This window comes from Aulostomus chinensis, chromosome 18, assembly GCF_037954235.1.
Source record: "Aulostomus chinensis isolate RoL2024-O1b breed Wild chromosome 18, RoL_Achi_v1.0, whole genome shotgun sequence".
In the NCBI taxonomy this organism is placed as follows: domain Eukaryota; kingdom Metazoa; phylum Chordata; class Actinopteri; order Syngnathiformes; family Aulostomidae; genus Aulostomus; species Aulostomus chinensis.
The window spans coordinates 24,563,015-24,585,151 of NC_141337.1; the positions used below are offsets into that span (position 1 = coordinate 24,563,015).

The following is a 22,137-nucleotide window of genomic DNA, read 5'->3' on the forward strand; positions in this document are numbered from 1 at the left end:
TGACCAGTAAGTGTCAATGAGTTAGCATTAGCATCAAGGTAAATACAATCTACCAAACAATTCTACAAACTTTATTATTTTATCACAAACACGTCTACTCAAAATGTCATAACCATGCTCTAAAAAGACCAAATAGTACTAAAACACTGTATTTGAGTTATACAAATTGAAGTACTTCTCACTCATGCATGCAATGTTCAATCTGAAGCGCCCCCTTTTGTATATAGTCTTCATTAGTTGCTCCTAATCACTGATGAGACAGAAGCCCCCCTCTCCAGTACCCTAGCCTCCACCTTTTTGATGTTGGTACTACAACGTCCCAAAAGAATCACCTCTTGTGTATTAAATCTCCTATTCAAAGTTTAAGCCCCGAGATGTGTTCATTCCTCTCAAGTAAATGCACTTCATGTCCTTATATGCATTGGAACATACATTTTGCAGTGAATGACTGAGTTCTCATGAATCCCAGCTCCACTAGTCATGTCACACTGCCAGAATACCGACTCTACTGGGTCATTGAGCTGTCAAAACATGAATGGTAAATTGCAAGTTCGTGACAAGTCCATCTGGTGAGGCTCCCATATGTGGCCCCTTCACATTCAGTTGAAGTCAACTGTCCTTGCAGGCGAAACCCTCATTATCCACACTTTGCAGTTATTCATATTTTCCTCTGGCTTTAGCTTAGGATTCTCTCTGTTCTAAGCATGTTTCTTAACATGTGCCACCCTTACTCGAGAAGTGGCCAGTAGAAAAACCGATGTATTGAAGAATTGTTTTATTTTTGATGTGTTGAGGTGAATCAAGTAGAACATGTTGAAAGGGAGAGTGCAGGCAGGGAAATGATGACACACATTTAAGAATAAATTTAGATTTTTCTAAATTTGACACAATCTCCTGGTTGTCAGACCGCCATCGACTGGTCAGTCATGGTCAACTGGTTGGGCACCCTGCGTTTAGAGGCTGTTCACCTTCCCCTTTGCCTCAAACAGAGTGTTAATGAATTTTGGTTCCTGGTTTCCTCCACTTCCTGAAACTGTGACTGTTGGCTCGCCCAGTCTGAAATCCTTGCATGTTTTCTCCAACTCTCTTTAAAGGAGCTGCAGTGTAATGCAGTTATTTCGTGAGGTACCATTGCTTGCTCACAGATTTGGGGACAAATTTTCTCTAATACGGTGCCCTGGACATCAGTGCAACACATCCTGGTGAGTTCATGTATAAAGCCTTGAAAAACTGTGTTTTTGATCTCTGGTTACTCTGGCACACTGGTCTGTAGGACCCTCCAGTTTGTTCCTCACTTGCAGGGGTGGAAACAGTAGTTACTAATCTTACTCAAGTACAATTATTTTTACTTAGGTGAAAATTAACTCAGTGCAAGTAGAATTACCAGTTCAGGAAATAACTTGAAGAAAAAAGTAGGGCAGCAGCACTGTGATGTTATAGGAAACTGAAATGGCAAGAAGCGTAGAGAATAGAAGATCTTTAATGTATCAATACATAGACCTTCAAACTGAAACACAACTAAACGTAATGCGCATCTGATTACCTTTTAATGTGGTATTAACCACAAGCACTTTTTCCATGGTGCAAAATTCACTCTCTCATTTTTACGCCCACTCAATGGCAAGCAGCTCCAACATGGGAGCACACACACAGACAGCCGACTGTGTTCACTTCTTATAACATACCCAGCTATACAATCACAATATGATCCATATTTTCAACAGTGTTTAAGCAGACCTCTGTGAATGCTTGATCCAACACCAGGTATATTTAAAAAAAAAATGCTAATTAGGCAGCTGAAATTTAGCCACTGCATCAATGTAATTTACATTACAACTGAAACAGCAATTTAAGATTGGGATTCTTAAGCAGATTTACTCAACTGGTCAAAAACAAGATTATTCTTGGAAAGTGGTTAGCCCATGGACCTGCTGTGTTCAGTATTGGTCAAATACGTAATACCTCAAACAAGTGTAAACTGTGCAGAACCATGAAACCTCTAAGACCAAGTGAACTCTGTCGCAGGTCTAGTACACCTTGATCTCTGGCCTGAGCTCGAGAAAAAAATTGATGTATCGCTCAAAACATCTGATAATGAACAAGACAAAAAGTGTCTCTTAAAACGCCTGATGTGGTCGTGGAGTGATAGCATCTTTCTTTATTGTTGGTAAACTAAATGACTTCTTTTTTTTGCGTCATCAGTTCCCCGCTGGTCATTGCCTCTGAGTTTTTCCTCTGTCCACTTTGTCTTCCCCTGGGTCCTCAGTCACACATGCAGGCAGCCAATCTCCAGGCTCTATCCATTAACCCCAGCTGATAAAAGCGGCTGTGTATTTGCAAGTGGCGTCATGTGCTTCAGCATGAGCAGTCCACCTCTCTAATAAACTCTTAACATTGTTAACTTTGGTAAACATGGATTTCAAAAGAACTTCACTGCTGTGAACTAGTGTATTACTCTCTGGCTGGATCCAAACAGTCCCTCTATCTCCTATTCACTATTCCTTGACCTTGACCCTGATGGCCATGGGATCGAGTGAAAGCAAATAGGAAAAGTCAATGGCGGTGCGGAAAGAATCCAACTACACATTGACATTTTTCAATGGGGACAAGGAAAAGTGCATAGAAATAGAGGGGACAACTCAGATTTAACCTTTGTCTTTGTTTCCTTTTTTTTGGGTCTCATCTGTCCTCATCAGCCACAGCCATATTACCAGTATTTGTTACCCTTCCCTGCTGTAGCATTCCAGCACCCATATCTTGTTGTGTCATTAGTTGAGTTGTATTTTAGTTTGGCCTTCTGTCAGTCAGTGTGAGATCTTCCACTTAGAATATCTGCTCGTTCCTGTGTTTTTATAAGTTTAGTTTTCTGTTATCATTAGGCACATCGGTAGCGCTACTAGTTAGCCTGCTTTTCGGTCAGCATTTGGGTTCTGCTTCCACTATTCCTCTGACGTACTGCTCTGCTCTCACTCATATTATCCTAAGATTATTTTACATTAATATTGTAATTTATCAAATACAGAGAAACTGATATTTTGGTACCCAGTAGCGTGCTTGTAATTTTTCAGCCTCCTGCAATACCTGCGGTCAACAGGTTTATTTAGCATTTCACAATTGGAGAAACACTCTTCTGAATGACAAGTTTTGTTCTTACAACTGGATTTGAAACATCTCTATCTTAATCATATTTTGTGTTTTGCTGCTCTACTCTTCAAAGGTTCGTATTGCTAAACCACTGCAGAAAACAGATTAACATATAATATCCAGGAATACACACTACATGGACCCAACTACGAACTGAAATGTGATCATATTTGTCCACACTTTGTCCCTCTGACCATGAGTCGAGCCATATAGCTTTCAGATTGTTTCTTCGCTTGTGCCCAACTGACTTCCCGCACAGTGACACTTATACAGTTTTTAGTCGTAGTAGTATTTAATCATATATTTTATACGAATGGCCGGCCAAAACATCACAGGGGCAAATTTAGCCCACTGTTCCCTGTTTGGACAGCCCCTTCAGAACCCTTGTAATGTGTGCGTGGCAGTGGCGTGACGGAGGAGGAGTCGGCGAGTGCACTTGTTCTCCACACACTAGAACCACACACATGAATGCATACTTTTACGAAGATAGAAACCAGGTAACAGACTGTAGAGCTTCATGTCAACCTTATTCTCTGGACCTTCTCTTAAATTTGGTGTTACAGCTTAATCTGGATTCTTCGGGAAAACTTCTGCTGGTTTCCTAACAGGTGTTGAGTGGAACATGTCCAATGGGAAACGCGCAAATGCTGCAGAGACGTGAGTCCTGGCAACTCCAATGACTCGTTTTTGTTTGTTTTATTGCTGCATTCCGTTTACGCATCAGTTTACTGTTAAACAACCTGCACAATCAGTCATACAATAGTCCAGCCTCATCTGCAACAGGAAACGTTTGCCGATTTCTCACATTATGCTGGGCTCTCAACTTTGGCGGTAGTTTGATTTATAATTTCTATTAATCTTAAATAGCAGATTGTGGCGTTTCTATATGCTCTTGTTTTCCGGTTGAGATGTTTCTGGTGGGTGTGTGTATGATCGCTCATTGACGGTAAAAAAATTACAGAACGCAAAAGGAACTCCTTCATCTATGTAATACAGCGGTCTTCAAACTTTTCCCCCTGGAGGGCTAAACTCAAAATAATTGGGGGCCAAAAAAAACCAATAAACGAGAACACATTGTTGTTACTATGCCTTTTGTGTTTATACCACATCCCTTTTATTTTATTCTTACTTTACTTCCACCAAATGTACCACTCTGCTGCCTGATTGAATTATAGAAAAAATAATTATTAGGGATCTTACAGATTTAAAGAGCATTCAACTCTCTAGAACAGAAACAGCATCAAGAATAGCATTTTGCATTATTCCTCACACAGCTGCATTTTGCTTTTGAATGCACTTGGTCTTAACCCACATGTGTCTGCGTGCTTGTGTGCCTGCATGCGTGCAGTAGCTCTTCACAGATGACCCTGAAAGAGAGCCTGGATGAGTGTATGGAGGCCTTGGATCTGTTTCTTAACAACCAATTCAAGGAGAGCCTGGAGAGGCTGCAGCCAAGGTAACACAACCATCCCGAATCAGTTTTTCCTCTTTAAAGAACCTCACTTCTTGGTTATGAATGTCTGATGTGCTTTTTGTATTTCCTTGTGCGATGACAAACGTTCACAGTAGCGTTTCCTTGTAGCCTGTACACAAAGGTGGCCCTGGTAGTCTTCAGTTCTCCAGGATATGAAGTGTTTGCTGAAGCTGACGCCTAAGGTCTGACTGTTTCAACAGCCAACAGAAAAGCAGCCCTGCAAAATAAACACTGTGACACACTGGAATGGCAGAGAAGATAGGAAGAGTAAAGAGAGCAAAATATTATCTCTCTTCCACTGGAAAATGCCTATGTCATTTGGTAACTGTTCCAATGCTTTTTAATTTTGTGATTGTATGATGTTGACCCTGAGACTCCATGTTTCCTATGCAGAGTGGATGAGAGTATGTACCATGCTCTTATCTATGCTACAGTGCTGGAAATGCAAGCCATGATGACTTTTCAGAATGATGACATCAGCAGCGCAGGAAATACCATGAAAAGTGCCCAGGAGGTCTGCCAGAGGTCAGGATGCCCCATGAATGTAGATGAATCTGATGTAGGGTTGCAGCTACTATAATTATTTTTATCGTTATTTCACGATTAACAGATGAATCGTTCATTCTGAAAAATGCAAAGAAATTGTGGAAAATGCTCATCACTAAGTGACTTCAAATTGCTTCTTTTGTCTATGAAACTGTCTGAAATTCAAAGGCTTCATTTTCAGTCATAGACGACCGAAAACCGAGAATATCCTCGCATAGAAGAGTGTGGAACCAGCAAATGATTCCCATTTTTGCTTGAGAACAGACTCAAGGGATAAATTGATTATCAGAAAAGTTGGCTTATACTTTTGTTTCCATCAACTGTTCAGTTGATCTTTGCAGTTACTTATTTTTTAGCACATCTGTGATTTTGTGTTCTGTTTTCATAGATATGGACTTAAAGAGTTAACCTGCACATGTAGATGTTATTTCATCCTCCACCGTCCCATCAGCCACAAGAGGAAACTAGCACCAATGCATGTTTAGTCATTGTACCAATTTGACTGGATTTGCATGAGTCTTTATATAGGATAGCATAGGGTTAGTTTGTGGATGATTGCTGTGGTAGAAAAGTAGCGATAATCATACCGGGAATAGTAACAAAATATTGTTTGTTTCAGGTTTCGAAGGAAATCCCCAAGTTTGGTTAGCAAGTCATCAGGGGAGTTCCTCAGTGAAGGTAAAAAGCCAGGATACATTCCACCTGCAGAGCCAAAAACCCTGAAAATGCGTATAAAATGGAATTTATGTGGCCTTTTGGTTTGTTTGTAATTCCAGTGGATAACAGCGGATAATGCAAGTTGTCATCAACACTTACTATGGCATTTAATAGCTTTTGATCACAATTACTAATGATCCCAGGACAGGAGGTTGTTTTCACGATTGTCTGTAGTGGAATAAATGGTTTTCTGACCATTACGGCCCACACCTGCAACAAATGTGTGTTACAATTCTACCCCTTACTGCAATGTGTGTGTTTAGCCCTTACTTCACACAAAAGCAAAGTTACTATTCATGCCCATGCAGTAAGACAAGAGTTTCATTGATTTCATGTCTCATCCTGTGTCATTTTACTGTGTTGTATTCAAATGTATTTTGCATTTCAAGCTTTCATAAATAGGTGCGTTAACCTCACAAAGACATTTCCCCCTCCTGAATTATTTCTTTGTGGTATCCAACAAGAAGCTGACTGGATAAAGTTGAGGGGCAGCAGATGAACAAAGGCCTGTTCCTGTGTGGGTTCTCTCTGGTACTCCAGCTTCCTCCACAGTCCAAAGACATCAATTTGGGGACTAGGCTGATTGATACTCTAAATTGACTGTAGGTATGAATGTGAGTGTGAATGGTTGTCTGTCTATATGAGTTGGCCCTGCGATGAACTGGTGACCCGTCCAGGGTGAACCCTGCCTCTCGCCAGAAGGCTGCTGGCTCCAGCCCCCCACCACCCTAAACAGGATAAGAGAGAGAAGATGGATGGATGGATGCCGTATTGATGTGTCTGTGTATGGGTGTGTTTTTTTCAGTGCAGCTCCATGCTGAAGTGTGTTATGCAGAGTGCCAACTCCAAAGAGCTGCCCTCACCTTCCTACAGGTGTAATAAGCTCTTTTTTTTTTGACAACACATAACTGTAAAATATATTTTTGGTAACAATACACCAATTTTTCTGATTCAAACCTAGTCACAATTCAGATGGGAGCATTATGTTTTTTTCAGGATGAGAACATGGTGAGTTTTATCAAAGGAGGGATCAAAGTACGAAACAGTTACCTGATTTACAAGTAAGTACTGGGAGAGGTTGTTTATTTGCTGAATGTCATTGACGATGTATAATCAGGGTTAGCAGCTAAGTACTTCTCAGCTAGTGGAAACAGGTGTTTGTCACCTGTTGTTTTCGGAGAACGACCATTAATATAACCCTTGGCAGTCATCTCGATTTTTGTTTTGAGACTACAGTTTGAAAGACTGTAAAGATAGTTGTCATTGAGCTGTATCATGGGAAATGAAGGATTCAGGTATTTTGTGCATCGTTGCAAGTCATTATGATGCAGCAATCAGGCTATTATGCTGATCTGTGACATGTTGCTTTTTATCATTCAGAGACCTGCATTCCCTCATAAAATCTCAAAACTGTCTCAAAGGACCCAGCCACATTCACTTAGAAGGTGGAATATCTTTTGGAATAGGGGCCTTTAATCTGGTAGGTGACAAGTCTATTTAAACATCATTAGTTTTATATTGTATTATGTGTAAAGCCCCATTCCCACTGGCCTAAAAAAAAAACCTGCAAACAACTTCTTACACCTGTTTTTTTCTGCAATAGGAAGGCTTAGACTGCCATGTACTCCTGGGTTAGATGACCCTGCAGTTGGTTATTATCAGCTCAGTTTCATTCAGGATTGATAAGAACACGAATCCTAAGTGAACACAGTCATTTGCGATCAACTTCTAGAGGTTCAGATCTTGGACATGAGTGGTCAGAGTCACAGTTCTGCTATCAACAATATTCATGGAGGCAATGAACGCTTATACCTCCGCCTGTATCTTCCATAACTTTATTTCATCTCGGCGAGAAATTCAAATGGTCTGTGTTTGATATTCTAACAGTTTGAGATCTTCCTTATTTACAGACACTCTCTCTATTTCCTCCACGGATCCTCAAAGTGTTGGAGTTTGCAGGCTTCTCAGGAGACAAGGTATGATTCATGATTTATGACAGATTAAAGTGATACTTCACCCAAACATGTACATGACGTTCAAAAACTCGCTTGTAGTTGTCTTGTGCTCGCAGACATTTTTTTCCCTCTGCTCCACTTTTTGTAACTCTAGAATGCAGAAAGATGTATTTCGCTTTAATCTAATTGCAACTGATGATTTACCACTATAAAATGTCCAAACCCCAAACTTCACCATGCATCTCTGCGTATAATGCACTTTTTCTGTATCTAGCCATAATCCACAAACACTACAGACACAAACTAATCAAACACTTTGAAAAACCAAACAACCGATGAACAAGCATGGATGAGTGCAAGCGACATGCTTCATTAGAGTGCCCCAGCTAGGCACACTTGGTGCTATCATTAATGAATGCTGACCATATTACTGAGCATATAACTGCGTAAAGAAGTGTGAATTATAACATGCCATGAACTTTAGTTTGTTAACTGATGTTTTTGGGCAGTTTTGCTGTTAGTTTGTTCCTGTAGCCATTGTTAGCAATAAGTCACTATTAGCATAAAGCAGAATTTACATGGCTGGCTCTTTAAACATTCTGGAGTTGCAAAGACGTAATGCAGCAGGGGAAAATGATCTTTTTGAGCTCAAGGCAGCATTTGTTAGTACTTCAAGGACAAAAGACGGTGACACAGCAACTCACTCATTTATTCATAAACGTGAATAACACACTTGTTTAGGAACATGGTCTGTCCCTCCTGGATGAAGGCGCCACAGTAATGAACCTGCGCTCCATGCTTTGTGCTCTGCTGCTGCTCTGCTACTATACCTTTCTCACATTCATTCTAGGTATGGCCTTAATCAATCTACTAATGTCACATGCATGTAGCACATTCTTTACGTAACTTATTATTTGTATGACATCACCTGGATGCCTCCTCCTCTCAGGTACAGGAGAGGGAGAGGTAGTTGAGGCTGAAAAGTTGCTGAAAACGTTCAGGCTCCGCTATCCACGGGTGAGTGAAACACATTATTTTCCCCATTTATTTTCTGCATGGAAACTAGAATGTATTCATGTGATGACAGATGATTCCATTTGAAGTCATTTTTTTCAATACCAGTGTACACATGTGCTTTCAAGGCATAGACTGGATACAACATAGATGCTTTAAAGAAAATATGTTGTATTTTATTGCTTAGAGGTGATAAATAACATGGTGATGGTGGTTTCCAGCATGAACAACATGGAGGAGCTAAAGAAACATAGATGAGCCATGACGTGACGTGATCTAGCCTATACTATTTGGCAGAGAGTGAGGGTGGGACATGTGGTACAAAAGTAAGAAAGCAATGTAGCAAAAAAAGAAATTGCCAATCTGCAACAGGTATTTCCATAAAAAGTTTGATGCCATTTATGAACCATTTGCTTTTATGGAAGCACAATGGGGCAGCATGGTAAATATGACATGAGGAAATAAGTTGATACCCAGCCGCATCATAACTTAAATGCTCACTTCCTGACTCTATGGTAGAATACCCTGGGCCCTGTGTGTTCTTGTAGAGATTCTAGGTCCATAAGTGGATTTTATGCCCTATTGATGCTATATTGGGGTGGTACGGTTGTGCGGTGGTCAGCACTGTCGTGATAAAACGTGAAGAGAAGGGATTGTTGGAACATGGCACACAACATGCAATTTGAAGTTCTACTTCATGCTTGGGTTGACACGTGGTGAGATTTGGCAGTTACCTAACATGGTGGATGATGTATTCAAAAGTATGCGTACACTGAAACATATTTTTAAAAACTTCTCACTGATCAGCTGGAGGTTCAAGGAAGGGCACCATCATAACAGCATCCAAGCTGGGTATGTTGGGACCCAAATGTCTTGTTAGTTGTCTAGTTTATAATAAAATGTTCACGTTTTATTGTGACTGGCGACCTGTCCAGGGTGAACCCCGCGTCTCGCCCATAGCTGCTGGGATAGGCTCCAGCCCCCTGCGACCCTTTACAGGAATAAGTGGAAGACAATGGATGGATGGATGGACGTTTTATTGTGATGTTTATTGTTCTAACAATATATTATCAAAGTATAGCATGTTAAGTATCAGGTTTTTAACAATGTAAATAGTGTATTGTTATAACAAAATTTCAAATTATAATGTATATAAATATATATTTTGAAATATATGAAAATATGTCATTCGCTAAAAATATCATGTTCTAGTGTGAAACTTTTATTGTTATAACAATCAACAAATCATGTTAAAACATGACACTGATCTATTTTTCACTTCTATGGCGTGACCGCGATATAGTTCTGTATGTTTTTGTCTAATGCGTCATCATATTAGGTCTTCAGTTCATGTATCAAAATTTTTCTGACTCGAAGGGTAATTCAGCTGAGTTTTCCCTGTCAGAACTATTTTTTACTGATTATTCCAACAGCACTGAAATGAAGGGCTCTGTACTGGCAAGAACCTCACAATAGATGTCATGATACTTGGATGGTGGTATGATTTTATCATGATATATGCTAAATAAGTTGAAACATATTGCAATACCAAGAGAAGTTGCTGAAAATTTCAAAAGGGAGCTGAAAATACAGCACGTCACAGACCTACAAGTCGCATTAAATTTGTAACTCAACAGTCAGATTCCATTCCAGTTTATTCAAATAATATTTGCACATTTATAATAAAGTGCATATAATCACTTGTGTCACTCATGAACAGTAACACACTGAAATATATGCTGAACAAAACATTTAAATCTCACAAAAACTTTCACCATCGACCGTTGTTTTAGTAATGATCAAAAAAGCAACATAAAAATACCACTGGCATTTGTTTAAGAAAACCCACGCTGGTGCTAAATTTCAGGTCGGACTGAAAATATACATCATCCCTGTGGCACGCTGTTGCCCATTTCTTTCACCTTTGGACAGACTGGCTTTTTGCCTCTCTTTAGTTTTCAACCCTGGTATGATATCACTCCTTCCACTCTACCTGACTCACATTCCTGTAAATTTACAATCCCTTTTCTGGCGCCACCTTTTACCTACATGCCTGCCCGTCCCAGAAAACAAACTGACACAGTGTGCTGTGGTCCACCATGGGAATGTCTTGATTAAACATGGCTAAGAATAATTGCTATATGATGTGTGCAAATATGAGATGGACAACACAGTAAGTTGACATGTGAGTGGCTATGGAAAATAAATTAAGTTTTCTTTTCTGTCCAGGGAGCAATATTCCTCTTTTTTGCCGGCAGGATTGAGGAGATCAAAGGAAACATTGATGAGGTGTGTGTCATGAAATTCATCAGGAAAGTATCACGGCTATCGTTCTTTTACATGTCAAGAGGCTTTTGTTCTCCGGAGCCACTTTCAGAGCTGAAGAAGCCTCTTGGATGAGAGGCAAAATGTCTTCAGGGAAACTGAAAGTAGAATTGACCTTGACACAACACTTGAGAGATATTAAGCTCTTCTTTTACTGTGTTGATCTTAATAGCTTTCAGACCTACAAGGTTATTATTCAACAATACTTATACCTCCAATACAGTGTCACTCATATTGTTTATTCTGTTGTGCTGTATGATATGATGTCACCATGCTTCTAGGCGGTGACACTATTTGAAGACGGCTGTAAGGCCCAGCAGGCGTGGAAGCAGTTCCACCACATGTGTTATTGGGAGCTGATGTGGTGCTTCACCTATAAGCGAGCTTGGAAAATGGCTTACTTCTACGCAGACCTGCTGAGCCAGGAGAGCCGCTGGTCCAAGGTACAGATGATTGGTTGTGATCTTATCCAACACTGACAAACAATAAATAACATGAATTAAGTCACATTTTTCTGTCAAAGGCAATGTATGTGTACATGAAAGCGGCTTACCTTAGCATGCTGCCAAAGGATGAGGCCAGGCCTTTTGGGGAGGACGAAGTAGACCTGTTTAGGTAAACACACGCAGTCATTGTGCCTTTGACTACCCTTGAAACACACATTGTCCTCAAGCTGATGATCTGCTGGCTTTTTACCAATTTGCATGCATAACCAAACTTTTGTGACGCCAGGATTCACACAGTCTTTGCAATGTGAACACAACGCAGCATGTCGCAGTTAAGACGCAGATATTGATAACAGGAGTTGGTGTCAGTGAAGATTCTCAGTCATTCAGGCCGTGGTATCTCTTAGGAGCTGTGTCATAGTCATGCTGTGTCAACTGCTGTGTTGTAGTCAAGCAGTCCAGTCGATTAGGACACAGCACTTGGGGAAAAGGAAAATAAACCAAAGCCTCTTATCCGTAGAGATGGCACCCAAACTGGAAGGGAAATTTGATCGTCGCTCTTTATTAACTTTGAATTGGGTTTTTCTTCGTTACTTCTGTCTCATGGCTAAGAATTGGATGGTGCCAAAAAGTTGTGAAAACAGCCTTTAAGGGGAGAAAAATGGTGAATATAGGAATTAAGGAATGTAAGGCATCAGCAGGACTACATTGTTGGGAAAAAGGTTGGATTCAGACAATCCAAATATCATTGTGTGCCACTGCATTTTGTCACTAGTGGTGGTAGTAGTAGTAGTAGTTAATGTCACTTATAAGTCAGTCCTCAGTGGCGTGCTGACACGGAATGAATATCACCTGGTGCTTGACTTTTTGCTGACCAAAACAAAGCAATTACGATATTGGTGGCTTATGTGGTAAATTTGAGAGAGGAACACTTTTCGGCTGAGGTTAAACTCATTTCTCACTTGTGTAAAAAAAAAATAAATAAATCCTTTAATTTCATTCGTCAAAAGACTTGCAAACATCTGAGTTTTGTCTGCAATTGGAGAGCGTATCAGCATAAACTCTTGGGTCAAATCACTGATCTAGGCGCAACTGTGCACCAGCTCTGACTGGGACTAACAAAATTCAATTAAAGATGGACTTGGATTCATCAGGCAGAAAGAAACATGATTTTATGCCAGAGAAGCTATTTTTCACTGTCTTCTCTACAAATCTTAATTCATCTCCTGTATCATTAGACAAGTGCCCACCTTCAAGCAGAAGATAGCAGGGAAGTCTCCCCCGACGGAGAAGTTTGCTATCCGTAAAGCCCGACGCTACAAGGCTCACAACCCACTAAGGCTTCCCGTGCCAGTGCTGGTAAAGCCTCACATACTTATATACAATATGCAGTGTTTAAACCAAAGAGCCTTTCAAAATAGTTTTTGCTTCATTACAGGAAATGATGTATATGTGGAATGGTTTCAGTATGATTAGTAAACGACCAGAGCTGACCGAAGGCATGATGCAGACTTTAGTGGAGGCTGAACGCACCCTGTTAGAATCTCCAGGTGATCAAATATCAAATACATGTGACATTCATATCTGCTGTGGTCTGGGTGATGCTGATCGTGTCTGCTCCCTCCCCCGCAGAGAATGAGTATTCAGTGGACGATCGCTGTGTGATCCACCTGCTGAAGGGCCTGTGTTTGAAGAACCAGGGTCTCTTCCAGGCTGCTGAGGATTGCTTTAAGAAAGTGTGTTCCAGGTGAGCCGGCAAGTTCTCCACTATTAACTCTTAAAGAAGAGTTTCTAAAGCATTCGCTAGAAATTCATCAATATGCTGTCAATAAAGAAATATCTATGTTGCACTTGATTGGACACTTTGGGCCAAACCAAACCTCAGAACCATGGTGTTCACTGTCATAGTATCACATAGGAAGGTACGATTTTGTAGGTAAACCTGGAAGTTAGCACCACCATGGGTTCCATCAACCACAAGCTTCTGAGACTTCTCCAGTGGATTTGCAGTCATTGCCAATGATACATTCTGTGGTGAACAAATGTTTGTTAGACTCACAGGTTTTGTTGATAGTGATCATCCTCACAAATTAACTCCTCTTAACACCTGAGTTTTGAAGCCCAAATGCAGTCACTACAAATAAAAAGCTAAGATTATGCAATGAGCAAACTACACCCCAGGTGTATGACTTCAAACATCACAACTACCTTCACACTTCTTTTACTGCAAAGGTTTTGTAGTTTTTGGAGTCTTGGGCCATTTGTTTGCCACCATCACTTAAACACACGAATGCTTCAAAAGTGCCAAATGTACTCGCGTGTCTTATTTCATACAGTAAAAAATGTTCAACCATGCCAATGTGAACCACAGACCCAATGTAAGGCAATTAACTGAAAGCCTATTAGGAAATACCTTTCAGCTGAAATGAGGGCACCAGACACTAAAACATGCAAACTGTAGGATTTTCTCCTAAGTCATTTTGACCATTTTCAATATTTGAAACATAGTAATTTGGTTAACTTTAGGGCTCTTGACTATTCCCAGATATACATATATTTTATTAAAAATTGTAATTTTAAGAGTAGGATTAAAAAATACCGAAGGGTTTTATGTTTTACTTTTAATGGCTATAAATGTCATACTGACTACATATCTGTGTAGGTTCTCATTCATCCAGGGCATCGTAGATCGAAGCAAAGTAAAATCTGGTCAACTGGACGTAAGTTTATCTTGAAGACGTTTCACCTCTCATCCGAGAGGCTTCTTCAGTTCTAGTGAAGAGTGTGGAAACTCCAGCTTATAAACCTATGTGGGAGTGGTCAGTGCTATTGTGGTGGAAACGACCCTCCCGAGACTCACCTGGCCTCTCCAAACGACAGTCATTGTGCGGTGTCAGGGAGTTTCAGGGGTGGTCGTTAGGGGGTTTCACCGACCACTCAGATGCAAACCATCTGTCCTCTCTGTCGAGGATTTGGACATGGTCGTCCTGGAAGGAGTGGCTTTCCTCCTTGAGGTGGAGGCTTTCCTCCACCTCAAGGAGGATCCTTGAGGTCCTTCCAGGACGATCGTGTCCAAATCCTCGACAGAGAGGACAGATGGTTTGAAAGAGGAGTTAAAGAAGCCATCCACATCAGGATAGAGAAACCATCTTTGAACAGAGGAGGTGGACTGCGACATTTCCTTTCACCTATTTACAACCAAGTCCTTTCAAAGCTTCCCCAAAGAGTTCAGCTGAAAGACCCATGTGGAACGGCTGATGCCAGCACAGCCCATTAGCATCTGAGTGGTCGGTGAAACTCCCTAACGACCACCCCTGAAACTCCCTGACACCTCACAACGACTGTCGTTTGGGGAGGCCAGGTGAGTCTCGGAGGGTCGTTTCCACCACAATAGCACTGACCACTCCCACATAGGTTTATAAGCTGGAGTTTCCACACTCTTCACTAGAACTGAAGAAGCCTCTCGGATGAGAGGTGAAATGTCTTCAAGATAAACTTACGTCCAGTTGACCAGATTTTACTTCGCTTCGATCTACTGACTACATAGTTTTAAGTTTTAGCACTTACCTGCACAAAGCAACACTCAACTCTTTATAGACCAACACTGACTACGACACATTTGTTCTACAATTCTACAATTTCATTTAGCAGACGCTTTTGTCCAAAGCGACGTATTGCGACGTAGAGCGAAGATGAGCTGCTTGAAACCCAAACATTATAACCCTGAGTAGTAATGATTTAATTTTTTGAATAATATGGAGTTACTTTTGTTTTTATTGTACAGTCAAACAGAATACAAAATTGTATCTTCCTATGTGATACTATGACAGTGAACACCGTGGTTCTGAGGTTTGGTTTGGCCCAAAGTGTCCAATGTTACAGTACAAGGCATCAGTATAATGTGTGTAAAATTAAATTCTGTGACAATGACTGGTGAGTCAACCTTATAGTGCATTGCTGCATTTGCTCCTTTGCTCAGCGAAAAGAAGATCCGGCTCGACCACTACCTCATTCCCAACTCTCTGGTTGAGCTCAGTCTGCTCTACATTGACCAAGGCAGAAGAGATGAGGCTATAAAAATCTTGAACAAGGCCAAGTAAGTTTTTCCTTCATAACCACTTCACTGCTCCACACATCTGACAATTAAATCCTGTGTATTGCCTGTACACAAACAGTAGAGGTCGCTCTGTGCCTGGTAAGTAGAGCGATGATGAGCTGCCTGAAACCCAAAGATTATAACCCTGAGTAGTAATGATTGAAGTTTTTGAATAATATGGAGTTACTTTTGTTTTTATTGTGCAGTCAAACAGAATACAAACAGAAAATTATTTGCTCAGTTAAGTAATTATGTTTGCTAATTCAAAAGTTGTGCTTCAGTCCCATCCAGGTCAACAGCAAGCAAAGATTTAAGATCGCGTGCCAAAAGAGGTCCACAATAGATATATGGAGTAAGATATCAGGACTTTGCTTTCTGCCTGTAAGATTAAATTGAGGGCTTAAACAGTCCTGATGAGCGCAATGAACTTTTTAAAAATGAGACCCACTAAATACAACTCTTATGCTACCTGTCATCGGTCAGTATTTTCCTTGGCAAAAACCAAATACAAAATAATTGATAAGATGTACTAAACGAGTCCAGTTTCATTGCAGTTTTTATCTGGGTGATGGGGTGAAACCTACATTTTGACAGTCTCAACCTAATCTGCTTTCTTTAATCCAAGACTAACGAACAAGCATAAGCATATGTAGCATTGTGTACTGTTTTCACTTGCAGACACAACTACAAAGATTACTCGATGGAGTCTCGTACACAATTCAGGATACATGCTGCTCTGGCCAAACTCAAGGCCGGTCCTTTTGATGACGAGGATACTCATCTGTAAGAAGACAGTCCATCAGTGAGACGGCTCCTCAAACTGGAAAACTCAGCTGTATTCTGCTTTCTTCACACCATTATTGCTCACACTGGCTGTTACTAAGTTTTTAACTTTGATTCAACACACCTTTTCCGCCATGTTTATGTCTGCAGTCACACATGGGTGGTGACGGATGACCAGGTGGCGTATTTTATATCCATCCTCGCTTGACTTCCGATCTCACTTACCTCATTTGGTCAGTACAGACTTGTGTATATACTTATGTTATTGTTTACATAGAAAATTAGAGGACACAAATATTGGTTAACAATTAATAATGGAAGAAGAGCCCAGTGACTCTGCCTGGATGAAGCTCGGGACCATCATTTGGAGTCAGGTCCAGCAGGACCACCTGGTGGCCAGTTCAAAATGGATGGATGGATCGCTAAAATGGAGAGCTGCATATTTCATTCCACAGTAACAAAATGTAGTCTTTCAGGAATGAGGAATGTAAATCTATTATACAGTCGAATTGTAACACATTTGCTGCAGCCAAAAGTGGGAGAGCTGGCAAAAAGTATGTGTCTGTGAGTGCAGAAAGTAACAGACTTTTCAGTGTCACTGTTCCATCATTAAGGCACAAATAGATGTGACAGTTACCATTGTGTCTAGTTCAAGCAAAAGATACATGGTTGATGGTGCACAAATCTATAACCCATCATTGTTTAACCGCAGCTGTGTTTTCATGCATTGTAAAACACAGCCAGTCTCACAGGCTACATGTTTCCTGCATATGTAAATGATTCTCTCCAAGAAAAAAATGGTATTGTCTGTTCAGCACCTCAGTGACCCTCCCATGATCCATGCACTGTCAAGTTGGCAATGGAATAAATGGTAACATCATCTATGACATGCAATTTGTGGGTGGGCAGTGCCAGTACACATTCAACCCTATTTTCCCTCTTGGACCCTCAAGAGCAAGTTAGGTCTGCACAGCATTACCATGATAGTAATTTTCTGGTGAAAACCCTTGGTCCCTTAAAACCTATCATCTTCCACGGACAGCAGGAGGAGACTGGTAGAAAATTGTTGTCTGATTCTACAAGAGTCAAACAGAAACTCAGTTCTAGCTTAATTAACTCAGCACATATTTTCCTAACAAGGTTTTGGTCTTAGTAGTTTCAAGTCTTTTAAAACTCAGCGTAAACCTATGTGTGCAGCTACCTCGGTGAAGGCAATCATTGCTTCAAAACGAGTTCCCTAAACCAAGGATGATGTCATGTATACCTCCTTTGTGTTCGAAGTTTTACTGAATTTATCAGCGAACTGACCTTAACATACCATTTCCTTTGAGCCAGTATTGTGACCACCCTCTGCCCCCTTTCTCAACAGAGATGCATTGAGGTACAGGAACTGTTAGCTACTTTTATAAACTCACCTTTACCATCTTGGTGTTTTCATCAATAACATTTAGTGTTAACAAATTGTGCAAAAGTCTGCGCGGTGGTGCAGTGGTTAGCACTGTCCTGGCTCGGGCACGGGATCTTTCTGTGTGGAGTTTGCATGTTCTCCCTGTTCCTGCGTGGGTTCTCTGGTACAGTCCACAGTCCAAAGACATGCAATTTGAGGACGAGGCTGATTGATTCTCTAAATTGACCGTAGGTATGAATGTGAGTGTGAATGGTTGTTTGTCTCTGTGTGTTGGCCCTGCGATGGACTGGCGACCTGTCCAGGTTGAACCCCACCTCTCGCCCGTTGATGCTGGGATAGGCTCCAGCCCCCCCGCGACCCTTACTAGTAAGGAATGAGCGGAAGACGATGATGGACGATGGATGGAAATTGTGCAAAAATTTTTTTAAAAAGAAAGGAATTTATAAATGTGTCCCAAAAATATCTTATCAAAATTATAAGGAATGTACTGCAATAAATGATTTGGCTGGCAGCAGATATATAATTCAATATTATCTGTATAAAAAGATAAAAAGTTCAGTATTCACCTTTTATCATTGTATTTGACAAAGTAGCATTTTTTGCTATTTCAAAACATTTGGAAAAGCTGATAAATCATTAATTACTGGTTCCTCCAAATTAATGGTCAGCAAAGAAGTGACATGATCACAGCTGACCTGGTGTATGCGTCTGCCATCGGACAGACACCATTATAGAGTGACCAAGAGCAGCCAACGCTGATGAGCTGCTATGATCTTACATCCAAAAAATGTGTATCATTCAGTTCAAAACATTACTTGATATACATTTATTCTTATTAAATACAACAAGAGACAGTGGCAAGGGTGACAATTTGTAAATCCAGGTGGCATATGACGAAACAAAGACGCTAGTTTCTTAACTCAAGGACCCAGGTCTCATAGTTTATTATGTCTGACTCAAAATGATTCAGACCAAAATTAAGAGGCGTCAACAGGAGGTGTTTCAAGGGCTGTAACCGTCCCCAAATGTAGTTTTCTTTTCTCTTCTTTCCTCTTCTTCCTTTCTTCTTTCTCTATCTCAGCAACCATTTCCATGAACTTAGGACTGCGGTAGTCCACCACATAGCCAAAACGCTCTCTAGCCATTACCAGCAACTGCGCTCTACGTTCAATTTCCTCTTTTTTCTTCTGTTTGGTTGCACGCTTCTCTTTGCGCCAGTCAGCTATCATCTTGGGCATTTGGGCCATTTTTTCTGCGATGAGTTTCTCTCTGCAGTGGAAATAGAAAAGATGAATTTAGCAGATGTTTATGTGGTGCTTGATGCATAGTTGCATGATGGGCAGTCCACCACTTTGGCTCAGAGGGAACATTTTTTCTTCTTTTTTTTTGAATGGATATCCATTACGCTGTATGTGCTAGACACATAAGTGCTTCCCCAGGAAACAGTGTACTAACTTGGTTGATACACTGCATTTTCCATCTCAAGCCACATATTTAATTTGTCCAACACCTCTTCCTGCTAGCATAGCATCCCCATTTCTAAATAATGCAGGTTTTGAGGTCGAGAAATATCTGGCACTTGACAACCCACAATCCCGTCTTTTAAAAAAAAAGTCTTTTCTTTTTAATGACATTCATTTGAAAAACTTGAGGGCATTGAAGAAGCATGACTATTAGTGAAACAGTCACTACCCTGAGACCATTGGCAAGTGAGCAGTAGACAAAACAAAATTACTAAATTAAATTGATGATAAAGGTAAAGTACATAAGTAAACTGTGGGTACTGCAATGTGTTATTTAAGAAGAAATCCATACATATTTGAACATAATTTGATATTTTAATTACTTGCAGGGCATAGTTTAATCTTGAATTTCATTGGGGAACGACAAAGATTGGTGGTGTTTTTGTATTTGTACACTTTGGCCTTGTGAATAAATAGTTTAGCTACAATGAGCAAAGCATTCACTATGAGGTATTTTTTTGCCTTTAATATAACTGATGATAATGTTAAATGCTTCAACATGCATTGTTAAAATAAAGATTGGTTGTGTTTTGTATATTTTGGCCCTGTGAATAAAGAATTTAGCTGCAATGAGCAAGCATTGACTGATGTATTTTTTTGCCTTTAATATAACTCAAATTATATTAAATGCTTAAAGATGCATTGTTAAAACACTGCTTTTTAACCAATCCTTGAATTGTTTCCACAAAAATTGTGTAACAGAACTTGAGTAAAGCTATGTTCCTTTGTTTCAATATTTTTCAAAATTCATTTTGTAATTGAAATCAAAATTGTATTTACTGCAAAAGTCATCTAAAAGTTGCACTGCACACCAAATATTTTGATCCTTGCGGTTCCCATAAAACATACTTCCTTTTATCAGCTATCTGCCTGTTATTCCCTAACCTATGACTGGGTGTAAAGCTGTGGTTATAAAAAATTCCAAAACAGTAAGGCTTACTGATGATATTCAGAGAGCTTCATACATGTTTTTGTGATACTGCAATAACTTTAATATAAATTCTACACTAGCTTTGTTAACAAATGTAATTTTGTGTATCTGTGTGTGTGTGTGCGCGCGCGGGGTAATTGTGTACCAAACAGGGTGAACAAATCTAGAGATACTTTCCATTTTGGTCAGATATGTTCAACTAAAAACTGAAAAATATCTTCGCAACCAAGAATCAAGTCTATGTTTACATTCACCCATCGAACGGCGATTGCCACAGCACCGAAGTGGGCGGGGTAATCCTCCCAAACCCGCCATTTTGGACATGCAATTGTGGATGCGCTCATGCCAACGACAAAAATCACCTGTTTGGGAATGTTTAGGGTGTAAACGGGACGTAATCGGCAAGATGAAAGACCAAAAATAATGCCTTAAATATAGTGATATGCAACCTTTGGACAACCCCCGCGCCGGGAATTTTAGACAATTGGCATATGCAAATTACAACAATATTCCATTATTCTACGAGCTTAAGTGAAAAGTCAATTCGTGTGTTACAGTAATGTTCATGATTATGGTTTGGAGCATAAAAACAAATACAGCTGGCCAGGTGCCAATGTGCGTTTGTGAGTTTAGTTGTCACCCGTGTCAATGTTAATCTAATGCATTTACATTTAAGTTAAGAAATTTTGATTCTCATAAGTATTATAAATTGTTGTATTGTTTGTATTCAAGATCCTACGTCAATAATTTTGTAACAACGAGTTTTAATTAGTCTCCCCTGTTCAACCATAGACCATTTAACATTAGCTTGACTTACCTGGCTAAGCGTTTTTCAATTTTCTCATTCTCCTTGGCCGCAACATCCTTCAACAAAACCTCTAACGGTGGTTGCCACTCATGTTCCTCTGCGATTATCTTGTCCAGCTCCTCGTGGCTGGGCCAGAGCGTCGCAGGGTCGATACCCGACACTGAGCCGTATCGCCCGAAAAGCTTCCTGGCATATTTAGCAGTCGTCTGCCACTCCGGCGTCTTTTCGCTGTCCTTATCGGGAATGTAGGGCTCACGAATGTTCAGTTTTAAAGGTTTCGGGTTATACGACGCTATCTGTAATAGAAGTCCATTCGACGATATAGCCGAAATCTTAGATTTCGAAAATGAAACCCCCTGTAAAAACCTACAAAATATCATCGTCCTTTTGCAAAGCATGAGCGCCGCCATTTTGTTTAAGCCAAGAATGAGGACCCTGGGCAGATAAAGGTGGCTGTACAACTGCCTGTATACGGCGGCAAACGCCTGTTCGTTGTGGGACTTGTAGTTTAATACTACAATTATCGACTGCGCTTATATGTCCTTGTTTCAGACACGCAGCATATGCGTTACTTTTGTAATTAGCACAGCGTTCTCTATATGAAAATGGGAGAGACAACCGAAGAAAAAAAAAATGGAAAACACAATTGCCACCCTCTCATTCTGTTGCTTCTTTGAGTATTAGGTTGGAGGAATATTATTCACATTTATTATGTGGGAACTTTAATGGAGAATTTTCAATTGGTTCATTTTCCACATTTTATTTTAGGAACATTTTATTTGACTCCACACCGTCAGCTACCTTTCATGATTTTAATGAGACCATCACCAATGACACTTTGAAACACACACTGTTCTGCAGACTAAACAAAATACGCCGTTAATATATATTTAAAATCAGGCTCAAATGTCAAAACACATATATAAGATGAATATTTAAATAAATAATGTATATATTAGACATAATA

At 40.2% G+C, this 22,137-nt stretch overlaps 2 protein-coding genes across 4 annotated transcripts; one reads left to right on the plus strand and one right to left on the minus strand.

Annotated features, from left to right (window-relative positions):
- Window positions 1-1,030: 1,030 nt before the first annotated feature.
- On the plus strand, window positions 1,031-19,992 carry LOC147245873 (tetratricopeptide repeat protein 39A). 3 transcript variants are annotated; one of them, XM_086184701.1, is made up of 20 exons: window positions 1,031-1,202; window positions 3,708-3,801; window positions 4,493-4,600; window positions 4,727-4,939; window positions 5,053-5,143; window positions 5,784-5,842; window positions 6,687-6,754; window positions 6,878-6,942; window positions 7,262-7,361; window positions 7,792-7,857; window positions 8,578-8,686; window positions 8,786-8,853; window positions 11,080-11,139; window positions 11,457-11,618; window positions 11,699-11,790; window positions 12,860-12,980; window positions 13,060-13,171; window positions 13,254-13,368; window positions 15,601-15,717; window positions 15,999-16,375. In XM_086184701.1, the coding sequence occupies exons 4-20, from the start codon at window positions 4,924-4,926 to the stop codon at window positions 16,111-16,113; spliced, it is 1,536 nt and encodes a 511-aa protein (XP_086040827.1). In that variant the 5' UTR covers window positions 1,031-1,202; window positions 3,708-3,801; window positions 4,493-4,600; window positions 4,727-4,923; the 3' UTR covers window positions 16,114-16,375. The 3 variants fall into 3 exon arrangements, with proteins under 3 accessions (XP_086040827.1, XP_086040825.1, XP_086040826.1); XM_086184699.1 differs by lacking the exon at window positions 4,727-4,939 and having other exon boundaries at window positions 5,012-5,143; XM_086184700.1 differs by lacking the exons at window positions 4,727-4,939; window positions 15,999-16,375 and adding an exon at window positions 16,396-19,992 and having other exon boundaries at window positions 1,032-1,202; window positions 5,012-5,143.
- On the minus strand, window positions 18,531-21,610 carry gadd45gip1 (growth arrest and DNA-damage-inducible, gamma interacting protein 1). The gene is made up of 2 exons (XM_086184702.1): window positions 21,180-21,610; window positions 18,531-19,177 (listed from the first exon to the last, which is right to left on the minus strand). The coding sequence occupies exons 1-2, from the start codon at window positions 21,578-21,580 to the stop codon at window positions 18,886-18,888; spliced, it is 693 nt and encodes a 230-aa protein (XP_086040828.1). The 5' UTR covers window positions 21,581-21,610; the 3' UTR covers window positions 18,531-18,885.
- Window positions 21,611-22,137: the final 527 nt, after the last annotated feature.

Bases quoted from the DNA above. Each gene is read 5' to 3' on its own strand.
- LOC147245873 (XM_086184699.1), top strand. From the start codon at position 3,767: ATGTCCAATGGGAAACGCGCAAATGCTGCAGAGAC. The intron at 6,943-7,261 runs GTAAGTACTGGG...TTTATCATTCAG, and splicing joins AACAGTTACCTGATTTACAA to AGACCTGCATTCCCTCATAA. The intron at 13,172-13,253 runs GTGATCAAATAT...CCTCCCCCGCAG, and splicing joins CACCCTGTTAGAATCTCCAG to AGAATGAGTATTCAGTGGAC.
- gadd45gip1 (XM_086184702.1), bottom strand. From the start codon at position 21,580: ATGGCGGCGCTCATGCTTTGCAAAAGGACGATGATATTTTGTAGGTTT. The intron at 19,178-21,179 runs GTAAGTCAAGCT...TTTCCACTGCAG, and splicing joins ATTGAAAAACGCTTAGCCAG to AGAGAAACTCATCGCAGAAA.